The sequence below is a fragment of the Phyllostomus hastatus genome, unplaced genomic scaffold, assembly GCF_019186645.2.
Source record: "Phyllostomus hastatus isolate PE091 unplaced genomic scaffold, TTU_PhHast_1.1 phas_contig_495, whole genome shotgun sequence".
NCBI classification, from domain to species: Eukaryota; Metazoa; Chordata; class Mammalia; order Chiroptera; family Phyllostomidae; genus Phyllostomus; species Phyllostomus hastatus.
This window is the reverse complement of record NW_025333895.1, coordinates 1,143,978-1,159,493: the sequence shown is the minus strand read 5'-3', so window position 1 is coordinate 1,159,493 and position 15,516 is coordinate 1,143,978. Positions and strand designations below refer to the sequence as shown.

Sequence of the window (15,516 nt, the reverse complement as noted above, 5' to 3'; positions counted from 1 at the left end):
ATCCAGTGCTATTTAATTTTTATTTAAATATGAATATATTTGACCTTACAAAGTAATATTAAGTAATATTAAGTGACTCCATGGCTTTATGAGTATTATATAGACTGTTTTTTCATAGACTTCAACTTAAAATTTAAATCAGCCTAGGCCTATCTTTTTTAAAGGTGTTCTGCTACTTAAAAGGTATGCTGCTGAATAGAGTCTTGCATTTTGCTTTGGTGGCTAAAATGGTATCTCTAAGGAAATAAACATTTCCTATAGATTTCTAGATTTAAAAAAAGACAAAATCATCAAAACATTCCTCGGTATTTGTATTATGATAAACTATTTCTTGGAGAGGTATGAATATTAGAACTCAAAGATAATTAGTCTAAGACTTTTAAAATAAATGAACCATTGGTCAATGGCTCATTTTTTTTTAATAAGCTTATTTTTAAATAGCTTATTTAAAAAACAGCTTCCCCCCCTTAATTTTCTTTCTTTTTTCTTTTGGATGGAATTTTCTTCTTTTTTAAAAAATCATTTTATTTTAGTTATTGTTCAAGTACGGTTTTTTATCTTTTACTCCTATCCCAGCCCACCCACCCAGCCCTCCCCCCCTTAATTTTCAAAGAGCTTCCCCCATACTTACAAAACTATAATTTATTAACAACATTAATAAAATGACAATCATTTTACTCTTATTTTCAATAAATGTCTATTGTGTTTTTCTTCACAGTTTAATCATTTTTTTTGCAATCACTTGTCCATTTGATTGTTGTTTGTGATTTTTCTCTTAATGGGAAATTGAACTATGAGACTGTACAAACATTACATCTTAAAATTTTTACTTTTAGTGATAGGCTTTAGAAAGTATTATAAGTAATAAGTGCCATAGTATGTTCCAAGAAAGCTATAAAATGTGCCCATCTTCAGGAAGGTGCTACATGTGTTTATTGTACCCATACACGGCAGGCCTGAAAGACTTTGATGACTCAGAGTGCATGTGGGTAGTATGCTGCTCGGATCTTTTCTGCACTTGGTAGTAACAGTGTCCTGGTTTAAAAATGATGTGAGATGAGGATTCGTAGCCAAAGGAGTGTAAAAGAGTACTAGGGAACAAAAAGAGTACTAAAAAGCAGCTCTGGAATATTGCCAATCACTTAGAATCATTCACTATTTCTCCTGGTTCTAACATGTTATTTTTTAAGCCAATCAACCATTGTAGTATTTCCAGACTCCGGCCTTTTAAAATCCTGGTATCAGGGCCATTTTAGTAGCAGGATGTTGCCCAAAACAGAATAGCCTTCATTTCAAGAGGGTCAGTCTTTGTAATGAGACTCCTCTTATCTTTTCTTTATCCTGTTCCTTCTAAAAATAGCAAGCAAGGTTTTGTTTAGAATTGTTTAATGCAAACTTCACATTTTTATGTATGAATTAGTGATGTGTGAAATCTCCTCCAGTCACTTATAAAATGTATTACAAATTGTGGCAAGGGCATATTTACACAAATTAATAAAGCGGAAATGTTTTTAAAATGTAGTTAGGTGTTTAACAAAGAAAAATAAGAGAAGACATTTTTGCATGATTCCTTGTTAGAGTGGTCTGTTTTGGATAGGTATTCCTTAATTGACTTTGTAAACTAATGTTAAAAGAAATTTGAAATGAGATTAAATCTCCCTCAGTGTGTGCTGTGTGAGTGTATCTCCCCCACACCCCTTTCTCTCTCTCTTTTTCTCATACCACCCAGTGCACCTCTACTTACCTACCTGTTTGGGTGATCACATTCTGAAATGGAAGAAAAACAGTTCCTTAAATTATAGTTGTAAATTTTTTTTGGTCACCAATGTGTGATGCCTTTTTCTGGTTGTTAGAAAAATATTTTTCTTCTAATATGCTTCTCTTCAAAATACTCTTTTCTGATCACTATTCTTATATTTTTTAAGAAGATGATTTGGGACAGAATTCTTCCTTTATGGATATATTTTAATCCTTGCCATGTATAATGGTTCTTTCTTATGTTAATAACTCTTGATACAAAAACTGCTTTATTTTGCAGAGTATATTTTTTGTCTTCTGTTTCCCTACTTCTAACTTTGGCATATTTTAATGCAGAAGAGAATAGTAATGTTTATTTACAATAAATACAAAGATTTTATTGTCACTTTTTTTTTATTAGTTTGCGGTTAACACTGTCAAATGTATATGCCCGGATTCTGAGGCCCACAGAATCCCCTAGGTATATTTGTGATATTGTTTGACTTAGAAAATGTCAGCATGGGAGATGCTTAGTGCCCTAGGTGATTATGTTCATAAAAGAAAGTTTCCTAATCTTTTTGGTATCTGTGTTTTTCTACCCCAAGGAACAGTAGTACAACTTTCTGACATTTCTTTTCTAGTCTGTATCAAGAGTGGGATTTTCATGGTCATCAAAATCACCTGTTAACATTGACATCTTGCTGTCGCTTGTGTTGTTTTAAGATTTTTCTTTCTGAAGTAGAACTTATGAAAAATAATAATGCTGGTGGCTCTTCAAAAGAAAGTGCTTTCTCATGTGTCATCTCATATTGTCTTCCTATTATAAGAGATGAGGACAAGTGCTGTTTATCTTTATTTGCAAAAAAAATGAAGTTGTAGAGAAACTGTGACTTGCCCAAGGTCCTCTTAGGCTGCTAGCACAACCCGAATGTTCATCTCCCAAATGAATACATTTTTCAGTAGAACACCTAGTGGGAAGATTAGTCGTGCGCCACACACACACACACACACACACACACACACACACACACACGGGAGAGAGAAGAGAGGAGAGAGGGAGGAAAGAAAAGATGCTAATATTTGAGTTCCTAATTGATTCTAGTCAACATGCTAGACATTTTCACCTTAATACCTCATTTATTCTTCCCAGCAACTCTAGGAGATAGGTGATGGTGGTATCTCTTTTACAAAAGAGCAAAGGAAGGTTCTGAATGTGTAGCATTATGTTGGGTGATAACATAATGGTATCAGACTTGGAACTCTGCCCTCCATGTGTTTCTCAGTCTAGTTCAGGAAGTTAGAAAGACACATTAAGCAGCATCCATCCAAAAGGATAGTGATGTTATGGAAGACTGAGATGTTCAGAGACAACTTCTCATAGTGGGGGAGACTTGTGTTGAGTCTGCAAGGATGGCAAGAAGGGGTAAGTGGAAGGGAGAGCCTAACACCCCATATGCGCTGAAGAGCAAAGCAGAGGAGAAACTATGAGTGAGCCTAGAGATTGTTCAGCCAGAGCAGATGGAGCCTGCTGGGGAGAGGGTGACGTGTGTTATGGTAGCTTGGGCTCTGGCTGCAGGAGGCCTTGAAAATGTGTGAGAATAAGACCACAGGATTTTAAAGCTGAAATTCATCTGGTTCAAGCATCCCATCTTACAGAAGGGAAGCCAAGATCTGTAGAGGTGGAATGACTTGCTTATGGTCATCACCATTTAATTACAGAGCTGGGAAAGTAGCAGATACTCTTGGTTTCAATCCAGAGTTATTTCTCCCCTAACTGTATTTAAAGCTCTTGGCGAAGAGGAGTAGTGAAATGATGGTGCTGAGATCCCTGTTCATTCTCAAAAAGTTATTATCGTTGATGAAAGCATTTTCTTGGGGTGGGGAAGATTTGTATAGCATTTCATGTTGTGGTGCTCCTTGCTTGCACTTGGTAGCTGGCAACCTGCTTCAGTTAGTCAGAGTCCTCATGAGACACATTGGATGATGGAAAAGCTGGTCTTCCATGTTTGTGCTTATCCTCTTTCAGAACCCAGAAAGCTAGCTACTGTGCCGTTGCCATATATGTTATACTGGCACACACAGTGACACGAACATGAAATGAAATGACATAATCTTTTCAGGAGCAGAGGTATGGTTTCATGATTAGACTGTAACCAAGATTTAAATGTGGTTTGAATGCTACTTACAATTTTATTATTTATTTTTTATCTGCCAGACACCACGTGTGCTGTGTTCTTTTCCTGCACTAAAAGTTTACACACTTGCAAGGTCTCCCCTATCATCATTACACATAGGAGGACACAGAGGCTCCGATGGATCCAGAAACTTGCCCAGGGTCCCACCAGTAGAAAGTGGGAGAGCTGCTTTTGAAACCCACATGTGTCTGCTCTCCAGTTCCACCATACCTTCTCTGCCATGTTGTATTGCCACCATTAGATACATTACACGATAAAGTAACCAAACAAACTTTTAAAATTTATTTCAAAAGCAAGAGGAGAAAATACAGATAACTGAAGAAAATGAAATCCATGCAGAAAATGAAACTACGGCATATGATTGGTGCATCCATGTGCATTTGCCCAGACCTTTCCTTCTGTTTCTCCGTGCAGTCACCCTGCTCTGCTTTTCAAAACTGAATCGGTTTGGCCCACTTTGGCCCTTGTTTTTCACCCTGGGTTTAGTCCCTTGGCTTCGACCCATTGGTGAAGCTGTGCCCTGTGAACATTTTACACAGTGTTTGGTGATGTTGGAGCAGTCGAGCCTTACTGAACAGAACACTGGGGGTCGCAACCAGTAGACCTAGGTTTTTGTCTGGGTTCTGCCATTGACTTGCTCTATGCTGTTAGGCAAGGGACATCTCTCCCCTGAGGGCCTCAGTATCTTTATGGACAAAATGAGGGAATTGGATTAGATCTCTGCTGCTCCTTCTGGTTCTGATACTTTTCGATTCTTTGGTTACGATTCATTGTTAACTTTGCCAGGCTCATGTAGATGACAGAGTGGAGAGATGTCTGTTTTTTCTTAGAATGGTAATCTGGCATGTTTCTCAAGCAGGTAGGTGTTGTCCTGTATCTGGCAGTATGTGACCTACTCTTGGTCCCCAGACAAATGTGATTCTTGCCACTTGAATCTTAGAGTAGGGAATGTGAGAAACTTGAGTCTTAGGCAGAGGAAAGATGTGTTTATGGAAAGAAGTTTGCCTGACACCCCAGGTGCACCGAAGAAGAGGAGAGGCTGCTTTCAGGGGCTCCTGGTCAGTAGATGGCTCCACAGGCCACTGTTAGGGAGCTGTAACAGAGGGTGACGAAATGTTTCTGTTGCATCTTGAAATTTTATGGTTTCGTAACAGTAAGAATTACTATTTTTATTATGTACCTACTATATGCTACTTTGTATACATCTAATCCTCAGAAACACTCTGCAAAGTATCATTATTCCCATTTTACAGATGAGGCTCAAAGAAGTATATAACAATTTATTTATGCTCACATAACAAGTGAGTAGCATATTTAGGACTCTAAAGTCCAGACGTTACTGTTTCATCTTCCCTCTCCTGCATCATTAACCTCTGCTTCTATTGAATCATTCCCAACAGCTTAAAAAGAAAAGTTCTGGTATTCCTCCATCCTAAAAAGAAGACCCATCTTTGGTTCTTCATTTCCATTCAGTTACTGTGTAATTCACCACCTCTTGGAAGAATTATCCACACACTTCAACTCGTTCCTCAGTCTTCTTTGCTCTCTCTGCTGCATCTGTCACTCAGCTGGAGCTTTTCATATCAGGGTCATGTGAAACCTCCATGTTATTCAACACAGTAAGCATGTTTTCTTATCTCGATGTATCAGAGCAGTTGACCCCTCCCTCTTGCTTGTTCTGCCTGGGAGTTCTCCCTTTTTTCTTCAATGTTCTCTTCTGTACCCATCCTCTAAATTGGTGCTTCTGTAACTGAGTCCTGGGTCCTCTTTCATTTCCGCAAATGCTCTCCCTAAGTGACTTCTTTCCTTACTGTGGCATTAAATACCACCTGTGTGTAATGACTTCCAAATTTATAGCTCCAATCCAATTTTTCCTCTGATTTACTAAGTAGTGTGTTCAACTACGTACTTGACACTTCTATTTCGATGTTTTACATGTTTCTCAGACTTAAGATATCCCAAATGGAACTCTTGGATCTCCCCCCAGACTTGTTGGTTTTCTGTCATTAAATGGTAATATGCTGCCTTTTCACTCCCTAACTCTCAACCCATGTGCAAACTTGGAGCTATTTATCCGTGTTCATCTCCACTCTCCCTACATGATACACGCCACCATCGGGTCTCATCTGGATTGCTGCATTAGCCTCCTGATTTTCTCTGCTTCTACTTCTTCCAAACAGTGTTCCACATCACACACAGACCAACATTTAAAAACTGTGGACTAGACTGCTATTCTCTTGATTAAAACCACTCACTGGCTTTCTGTTGCCTTTACAAAAAATTCTAATTCTTTACCATGACCTATGAGGCAGGCAGTCTGCAGGATCTGGCACTTGTTTGTGTAGCAACTTCCTATCATACCACTTTCTGCCTTTCTCCTGTGCGTCAGCTGTGCTGGTGTCCTGTTAGTTCCTTAAATGTGCCTAGCTCTTTCCAGCTCGAGCATCTTCGCGCAGCTCTTTTCTCTGCCTGAAACACCCTGTCCCTGCTTCTGGAGGAGCTGCTCATCTCATCCTTTAGGTCAGTATTGTTGTCATCATTGAGAAGCTGTTCTGACCACATTATCTCAGTAGGGCCTTTCCTTGTCTTCTGTTTTCTGCTGCCCTTGTTCCTTTTTTGGTTTCATACAACACCGTGACAAGCTGTGTGCTTTATGGTACCCTTGTTTATTATTCCTAAGTAGATAGGAAGCTCCACAGCAGGATGGATATTGTATATCCAGCATTTATTACCATGCCCAGTGTAGTAGTTGCTCAGTTTGTGAGATAACAAAATAAACTTGAAGTGAGGCTGATAAGGAAAATCCCATTTCTCCCTGAAGACTGGAGTCAAATTGCCCCATCCACATGCTTCATGCTGTTTATACACCAGACCTCAAGGTTAAGCAAAATGCTGCAGGAGGGTTCTTGAACAGCTGACAGACATTTACAAGGCAGCTTGAATGTTTAAATTTGTGGTTCAAGTAGTCATTGCTTTTCTTCCTGCTTTTGCATATTCACCTAGGCATGGCAAGCACAGCTGGGGGGGGGGGGCGGGTCTTGGCCCTGCCTCCTGGGCTTAGTTCTGGAAATACTCAAATTTGGTTTCTCTTGCTTAGTGGGAAGTCTGTTTGATGATACAACTATCTGAATTTCTCATGTACCTGAGTTCATTCAACTGAGTTGAAAGTTTCTGGGGGAGGATTTTCATTGTGTTTAGTGCAGTGAGACCAAGTGAAAAGGACTTTGAACCAGAATTGGGCTTGGAGTTTTTAGTCCTGCTTACTTTGAAAAACAAAACAAAATGAAAACCAAAACAATAATCCTTAGCCTCGATCTTCTCAGCTACAAAAACAAGAGAATTGGATCAGGTGGCTTCTTGGGTTCCCCCCAGCTTTAACTGTGGTGAAATCTGACTCCTGTTGAAAAGAAAGGGATTCTGATTCTAAAGGCAAATGCAAAAACTGCAGTCTTGAAGGAAGCAGACCCTTTCCTCAAAGTCATTTTTATGGAGAAAAAGTGAATCCTCTCAGAAGAGGGAATGACACATTCCTTGGAGATTCAGAACCCTTCAAGTGTGACTGCCCTCGCTTGACTTTTAGTTTACTGGAACCGGTCCAAGGAAAAAAATATTTTAGAGCTTAATGGTTTGGGGCTTTTAATGACTTGTACTAGGAATTAAAAAAAGGTGACTTGGTTGAGAATAAGTGCTCCCTTCTAAGCTCTGGCACCCCAAAAAGAATCATGTCATTTTAATGCAAGCATGAGCAGCTCCCTTGGTTGTCTGAGGACTATCCCTTACTGAAAAGATGTGACGGGAAGAGAGAGAGAAAGGCAGCTTTCCTCTTCATTTAGCAGCATTACAAAGCTGAGTCAGGAGGATTCTAAGCAAATGCATGGTTTTAATATGGATTTTAGTTTTCATTCAGATGGTAACTTAACAGCTTGCATCTCTTTTATTGTTCTTACTTATGGACTTGCCTTTATACTAAATGCTTATTTCACTTGTTCCCCAACATCCTTTGGGTTGAGTGGTAGTTTCTCATTTCTTTGTTAGTTCAGGTGAAGAAACTGAGTGCTCAGAGGTTAAGTAACTTGCTAAATTAAGGGCCAGTTAGCTAGTGATTGAGTTGGGATTTGAACCAAGTAAATGAGTGATGAATCTTTCTTTGAGCCTATGAGGTAGCTAAGGGCATTTTCAGCATTTTTAATGGTGGTAAAAAGATAATAGGGAAATTAATGACACTCCACTCACCAACCAAGTTGTATTTGTTCTTCCTTTTTCCTAGAGATTCTGGGTGTTTTCTTTTCATTCAGTCCTATCAATGTCCTTTCCTTCTAGGCTGCTCCATTTTAAACACTGTAGAAGTGTAATCAAACTCAGAGTTAAAATAATGAACACTCATATTTGTATGATCATGTAATAGTATTTTGCAAGAGCATGACCGTATTTGTACTTAGAGCCATCCTGACCTGTTGCTTTAAATATTTTAATAATACAGGTTTTTCTCTTTCCCCAATGAGGCCCACTCTCCCCTATCACTTTAATTATGTGAGCTAGAATCCTCTTTCTCACACATCTTCAGTTCTCAACCTTGTTAAAATTAATCATATAATCCCCCTTTAAAACATAGTATTAAATCACCATAGTAACACAGTATCCAAGCTTTATAGATAAAACATAACAGCCATAAGAGAGTAGTGTTTGGTGTCCCCTTGACAGCTCTATAACTTTTATAGGAATGTGTTCCTTCTCCTGGCTGTGTAAGGTGCAGGGATAGCATTACTTACACCTGTTTTATTACCATGCTGCTTTTGAATTGCCACTTTGTTTTCGTTCACCTTCTAGTTGAAAAAAGAGAGTGGAACACTATTTTCTTTCTGAATCATTTTCTTGTACTCTCTAACGACTTTCAAAGGGACAGAATTGTTTCCTTATACATGACCAGGGAGTGTCTATTGACCTTTTGTGCTAGGATACCTTGAAAACCTCTTTAATTTTCTTATGCAGCTTATATGAGGGAGTTTTAGATAGAAAGGTTATCCATATTTGAAAACTTAATTCATATCGTATCCAAAGATTCAGAAAGTCTACCTTTGGAAAAGGCCTGATGAACTATGACTTTTTTATTCCCACTGACCATTTATAAAGTGAATTATAGATGAGAGCATCTATTTGAATATGTTACCTATTTGAGTATATTTTGTAAAATGCAACATGTAAACTACAATGACAATGAGTTTCTTTGAAAAAGTCAATGTCAAATTCTAAAAAATTATGTTGGCATAAATTTATGCACTAGAATTTGGAATATTTAAATTTTTAAAGAGGAGTCCAAGCTAACTGGTAAACTGATTTTTAGAAGTGGATTTTAAAACATTTTATAACTCTTAAAAAAAAGAGTTTATGGATTAATCTGATTAGTAATAATGATTTTTAATTTATTGAAACAGATACTTTCTATTTTATGTTGCTATTTTGGGTGGTTGCTGATTTTTTGTGTTAATGCAGGAATTTTTAGCTTTTTTCTTTTTTTTAAAAAAGGATTCTATTTATTTTTAAAGAGTGGGGAAGGGAGGTAGAAAAAGAGGGAGAGAAACATCAATACACAAAAACATTGATCAGTTGCCTCTCACATGTCCCCATCCAGGGACCTGGCCTACAACTCAGGCATGTGCCCTGACTGGGAATTGAACTGGTGACCTTTTGGTTTGCAGGTTGATGCCCAAACCACTGAGCCACACCAGTGAGGGCTTAGCTTTTTTTCTTTCAAACCTTGTTTCCATTTCTTAGAAAGCATCTTGCATTGTTAAGACATTTAGTATTTTTGTTCTGTAAAATGTAAAATATATTCCTCATAAATTAAGAAATTTTGAAAGATACAGGAATTTAAGGAAACTAATAGCTAACCATGCCCTCTTTGGAATTCCAGCTCCTTCCCTCAGTAGCTCTGTGAACTTGATTCAGTCCTTTGTTTTGTTTTTCTTTTTTAAATGATCTTTTAAAAAATATTATTTGATTGATTTGAGGGGAGGAGAGGGAAGCATCAGTTTTGTTGTTCCATTTATTTATGCATTCATTGTTGATTCTTATATGTGCTGTGTTTGGGGATTGAACCTGTAACTTTAGCCTATCGGGACGATGCTCTAACCAGTTGAGCTACCCAGCCAGGGCTACTTCTGTGTTCTTTTCTGTACAATGGGAATGTCTAAGTTCCAGTGTTGTTGCTGAGAGTAAATGAGATGGTTTATATGAAGTGTCTCACTCTGTGACCAAGACATAGAAGAAACTCAAATTCTCCAGTAGAGGAATGGTCAGATGAGCAAATTAATGATCAGTTAACAGCAAGGTGGCAGAAAAGGCTTTGGTGTTAGTTAGCCCTAGGTTTAAAATCCAGTGTTTTGCAGTTTACCAGTTGGCACCTTAGGCATTGCCACTCTAGGCTATTTCCTCATCTATAAAATGAGGTTAATGGAATGCACCTTTCAGGATTTGATGGGATGATTTACAGTGCTACCTGCTTGAACTCGGTAAGTAGAAGAAGGTATGGTAGCTCCGAGGAGGCGGCCACTAGAACATGCTGCTTGCTGCCCTTTTTTCTTTTTTTACTAGCTCACAATCTGTTCCCGTGAAGTGTGTAAATTTTCAGTTCATTTATAAAGAGTTCCACTGAGAAGGGAAATGTTACAGGTTCAACGACTTGTCATGATTAGATACTTTATCAAGAAACTTACTGCACATTCATTTTTCCCTTTGTTCTGTCTTTGCCGCAGCCTCACAGTTAGCCAAGTTGGCCAGAACTTCACGTTCGTGCTCACTGACATTGACAGCAAACAGAGATTCGGGTTCTGCCGCTTATCTTCAGGAGCTAAGAGCTGCTTCTGTATCTTAAGGTAAGGAAGAAGGGCTTGGCAATTGGCTAGTTCTGTGAAACAATGTCAGCTTTTGCGTTGTTCTTCTGTAATTAAATTTTCCAGCTGCTCTTTTCATTTTCCTATCTGTTTCCCACAAGTCACTGCACTTGGGGAGAAGGACTTCATAGTGTTGTCCTTGCACTTTAAGTTCTGCAGATAATTGTATTTATTTATTTGTATCCCATCGCTGGGGTGGGAAAGGGACCATTGCTTCTGTGGAGTTTGGGGAAGCTGGAGAGCCAGCATGGCTTCAGTTCCTCCTGCTGTTATCTGGAGCTGTCAGAAGTTAGCCTGTTAGGCTTTCCCTTGGACATTTTGTGTATGTAAGATTATTAATAAAGTATGTGTCTGTGGCTCAGGACGTCTCGCAGACACTGATTGTGTCCTCCTCAAAGTAACACCCTTGCCCCCTTTGGGTCAATGAGTGAGTGACTGTTTCCCAACTTGGCTACCTCTGGAGAGGTTTGAAAAAAGGGCTGAATCCTGTAAGAAGGTTTCTTTTGGTCTTCTAAAACCCCCTTCATCCACCAGAGCCACACTCACTTAATGCTCTGTTTCCTCCTGCCAGAGGGTAAGGAGTGTTCTGGGGTGGGAGGATGTGTGGAAATCGGATTTTGGAGCCCGCTGGCTCTGTGGGCTCCTGCTGGGCGCCTCCTGAGGGGGAAGTAAAGGCATCCACACACTCTCCTCTCCATCTGCCTCAGTTAAGTAGGTGTCAGAGGGGCCTGCCTCCTGTCTCTCTCTGCTCATGTGGAGCAGCCCAGGGCAGGACAGCGGGGAGGCGCCCCTGACAAAACCCGGGTCCCCAGTCTTGGGCTTCAGTCCGGGGATAAAAGGCCAGACCCTCTATGAATTCCAGAAAGAGTAGTTCTCTGTGCATTAGTCTCTGTATGTTCTTCTTCTCCTCACCAAAAAAAAAGACAGCTCCCCACCCACCTCTACCTCTCAAGCACAGATACCGCTACACCATAAGGGGAAGAGAGCTGGCTTTTGGAGTGCCGTGCCTTTGCTCAGTAACTGTCAGTCCCGACTGCTACTTTTGTGTTTCTCTGCACAAATACTATTATTTTTTTAATCAGCAAAATTAACTCTCTCCTTCGCCGAGCATAGCATCTGTAATGGGGGCACTAGAGGGCAAGTGTTGGAACGGCCGTAGCAAGGAAGCCCAGCCAGGGTGCTTGGCGAGATGAAATGTGCACAGCTGTTCCCAAGTGTGCCGCAGTAGCCCAGCTCGAGGACTGCCTGCTTAGCGGGTTAGACCTGGTGTGAGTGATTATTTACTTTTTGATTTAGTAGTGTTGGCTTTTTCTTGTTTTTATTTTTTAAAAAAATTTTCCATTTTTACCTAATATTATATTTCAGCCTTGGCCAGGACACTGCATATTTAGGTGCTTTTTTTTTAGAGGAGATAAGGGTTTAAACCAAATTCTTAAAGTTTTGCAGACAGGTGTTTTTCCGCAAATGTTTTGAGTTATGGTGTTTTTTTCTTTCAAAGCTGGTGTGTGTATGTGTTGGGGGGGAGGGTGGGGGATGACTCTGAACTGACACTTGCGGTCACACAGCTTCTGGGAGTAGAAAACGATTTATTTACAAATTTAAATTACCTGGCTGGTGTGGCTCAGTGGATTGAGTGCTGGTCTGTGAAGCAAGGGGTTGCTGGTTTGATTCCCAGTCAGAGCACAGGCCTGGGTTGTAGGCCAGGTCCCCAGGATAGGGCGCATGAGAGGCAACCACCCATTGATGTTTCTTTCCCTCTCTTTCTCCCTCCCTTCTCCTCTCTCCAAAAAATAAATAAAATCTTTTAAAAATTTTAGATTAAAAAATTGTTCTCCTCTGATTTTAGTATTTGACTTTGTGTGTCTATATGGAATATAATGGACTTCATGTTTATGAGAATGTTGTTGAATAGCCTTCATGCCACAGTCATTTAGAATGAAAAATAGCAGCAGTTGGTGTGTTCTCTATCTGTTATACTAGCTTGGAACTATGGAAGCAATTTGGTGGGTTAATTCATTCATTTATTTCAGCCTATTAGCTAGTCCCTGCCCTTAAGGAGTTCCCAAGACTAGCTGGGGAGATGGATGATCACACTGCCGTATGCTATATATGTAATACATAGAATGGTCTCATAGTATAGTATCACTACTGATACTCTAGCACCAGAGAATAGTGACTGTGGTGATAAAGAGTGCTATATGAATACTGGGATACTCACTTTAAGGGTGTTGACCACTCGAGGTGGAAGTCTCACTGTATCCCATCCAGCTTATGCACGTGTAATGGGCATCCACTTTCCCTGTGCTTGGGTTGGGAGTGTTGCTGGGGTGAGACATGAATGGAAGGGTCTTCTGTAACCCTGGATGACTGGGTTGCATTGGAGAGTGGAGAATTTGCCAAGAGAACACCAGCACAATTTGGGTCTGGTTTACATTATTAGCATTGTCCTCTTTTGCTGCTTGGTCTCCTTGTCTTTTTTTCAGATGCTTTCCCTTTAGTTAACCTGTGCCTTGAGGTCCAGTCACCATTCTAGTGCCCAGTGCCCTAGCTCAAGGCTGCTCATCAGCCACCTCTACCCTTGCTTTCCATTTATTTTCATGACAGGTGTACCTCCCAGTGATGGTGTCTTTACACATATAGCTTCTACTGATCCTCGAGTCTTAGGCTCCCTTCTTCCCTGACTGTTCTTCCAAGCTCATGCACTTCCTGGTACATATGAGCCACTGAACCTTTCTACCTTCGCACATTTACTCATCTCCCAGCCTCGGCAAAGGCGCCCTGAGCAGCTTTCTCCAGGCAGAGGTAATCACCTCCTCCTCTGGGTGCACCCAGATGCTTTGCATACTTCAGTTACACACTCATAAGCCTTGATCACTCTTTGTCTTTCTTCTGTTGGACAGTTAACTCTTTAGGGATAAAGATTGTATGTTAAGCAACTTTGTATCTCCAGCCCTTAGCTAATACTTGACCGAGGTAATGTGTGTGTGGCTTTCAGAGACAGGGGAGATGCATTCCATTCGAATGGAAGAGCAGGCCACTGAAGGCTCTGAGTTAGAGGACAGGCCTCATAGGACACTAGCTGAGAGAGAAAATATGAAATGAAGTTATTTGCAGAAGCATGGTTCATATTATCAAACTTATATTAATTATAAGAAGTGAGCCTTTGAATCTCACAGTGATGATCAAGTGTTAAGTGCCAGACCCTGTGTCCAGAAAGGACTAGACCATTAGTATTACAAAATCTAAACTTAATTTCACAATGAAAGGTTTTTAGATATTTTTTATATATTCGCTTATTAGGTTCATTGTTAGGGGCATTGTCTGTTCCTCCCACTAGAATGTAAGCTCCATGAAGGCTAGAAATTTTTATTGGTTTTGTTCACAGATACACCCAAAATGTATTAAAAAAATATAGTCATACTAGAGTATAAACAAGTCTCATTAATACAAATACCGTGTGGTACATAAAGTCAAATACATATTTCCTCCCATGGTTAACTAGTTTTTTCCATTAAGGTATTTTAATTTTCCTTGACATTCCTCATAATATTATTTAACCAGTTGCTGGGTGGTACCTAATACTAGATTAAAAACACCAGCCAGGAGAGTGATAGCTACGGGGTAAGTCAGTTGTTCTTCATTATAAACCCAGGAATGTGAGTGAGTATTTTAGAATTTCCAGATAGCACTGTGTGCATCAAATGTGGTATAAGCATTTACCTCTGGAGTAGTTCAACCATAAAACAAAGTGACCTGTCAACCACAACATTTTTTTCCATTTTTTTATTGTTCAATTATAGTTGTCCCCATTCCCCCCCCCCCCATTACTCTCCCCTGCCCTACCTGCTACCCTCAACTTCCACTTTCAATCCTCCCCTCCCATTGTCTTTGTCCGTGGGTCCTTTCTCCATTTTGTGTGGCTTCTGATTTGCCTAAATGCAATAAGCCCACTGAAAGCATAAGAGTTCAACGACATTGCCGTGTTGTTTGGTGTAGGTGGGGTGGGACAGTGTAGTATGGGAGAGATGCCAAATAATAATAATCATCATCAGCAGCAGCAGCAGCACTTCTGTACTCCTTATAAAGGAGTTTTTAAAATATCTGTGTTTTACAGCTTTTCCTTTTGTATACAGATCTTATTTAAGCCCTTGAGAAAGTTTGAGTAACTGTCTTTATACCCAACTAGAATTGTTCAGAAACTAGAATACATTTTGGAAAATAACTTGTTTTTTCAAGATGGTATCTAAAATTTTTCTTTTAACATTTAACATTTTTATGCAATTAGTGAGTATCTTAGAACCTATATGTATCAGGAATGAGCAGTGCATAACACTTGGTCTTTGGCTTTTATTTACCTCAAGTTCCCTTAAAATGGGAACAAAGATCTAGCCCTGGCTCCCTATGTGATGAGAACCTTTCAGGTGTTATGTTCACTCAAGGTTTTGATGAGCTGAACTTTCTGAACTTGCTATGACAGACTGAAAACAATATATACTTTTTGTCGTTTACCAAGTTTAAAATTGAACATGCTTCTGGGCACACCGTTCCCAGGCCACCTCTGATTTTGATATCCACCTCCCATTTCACTTCTAGCTTTTCGATCTTAGGAGCCACTCAATCTTGGGGAAGGGACTATGTAAACAGTTAATTAAAATATAATGTGATAAGTGCTATTTGACAAAATATGTACATGC

The 15,516-nt window shown here is 39.6% G+C and overlaps 1 protein-coding gene across 4 annotated transcripts in view; it reads left to right on the top strand.

The window, feature by feature from the left end:
* The window catches only part of DENND1A (DENN domain containing 1A), a 486,624-nt gene that overhangs the window by 147,762 nt on the left and 323,346 nt on the right, over positions 1 to 15,516 (top strand). For all 4 annotated transcript variants that reach the window (XM_045846504.1, XM_045846502.1, XM_045846503.1 and 1 more), the window contains exon 5: positions 10,685 to 10,804. In XM_045846504.1, the coding sequence (XP_045702460.1) occupies positions 10,685 to 10,804 (120 nt within the window). The remainder of the gene's footprint in view (positions 1 to 10,684; positions 10,805 to 15,516) is intronic.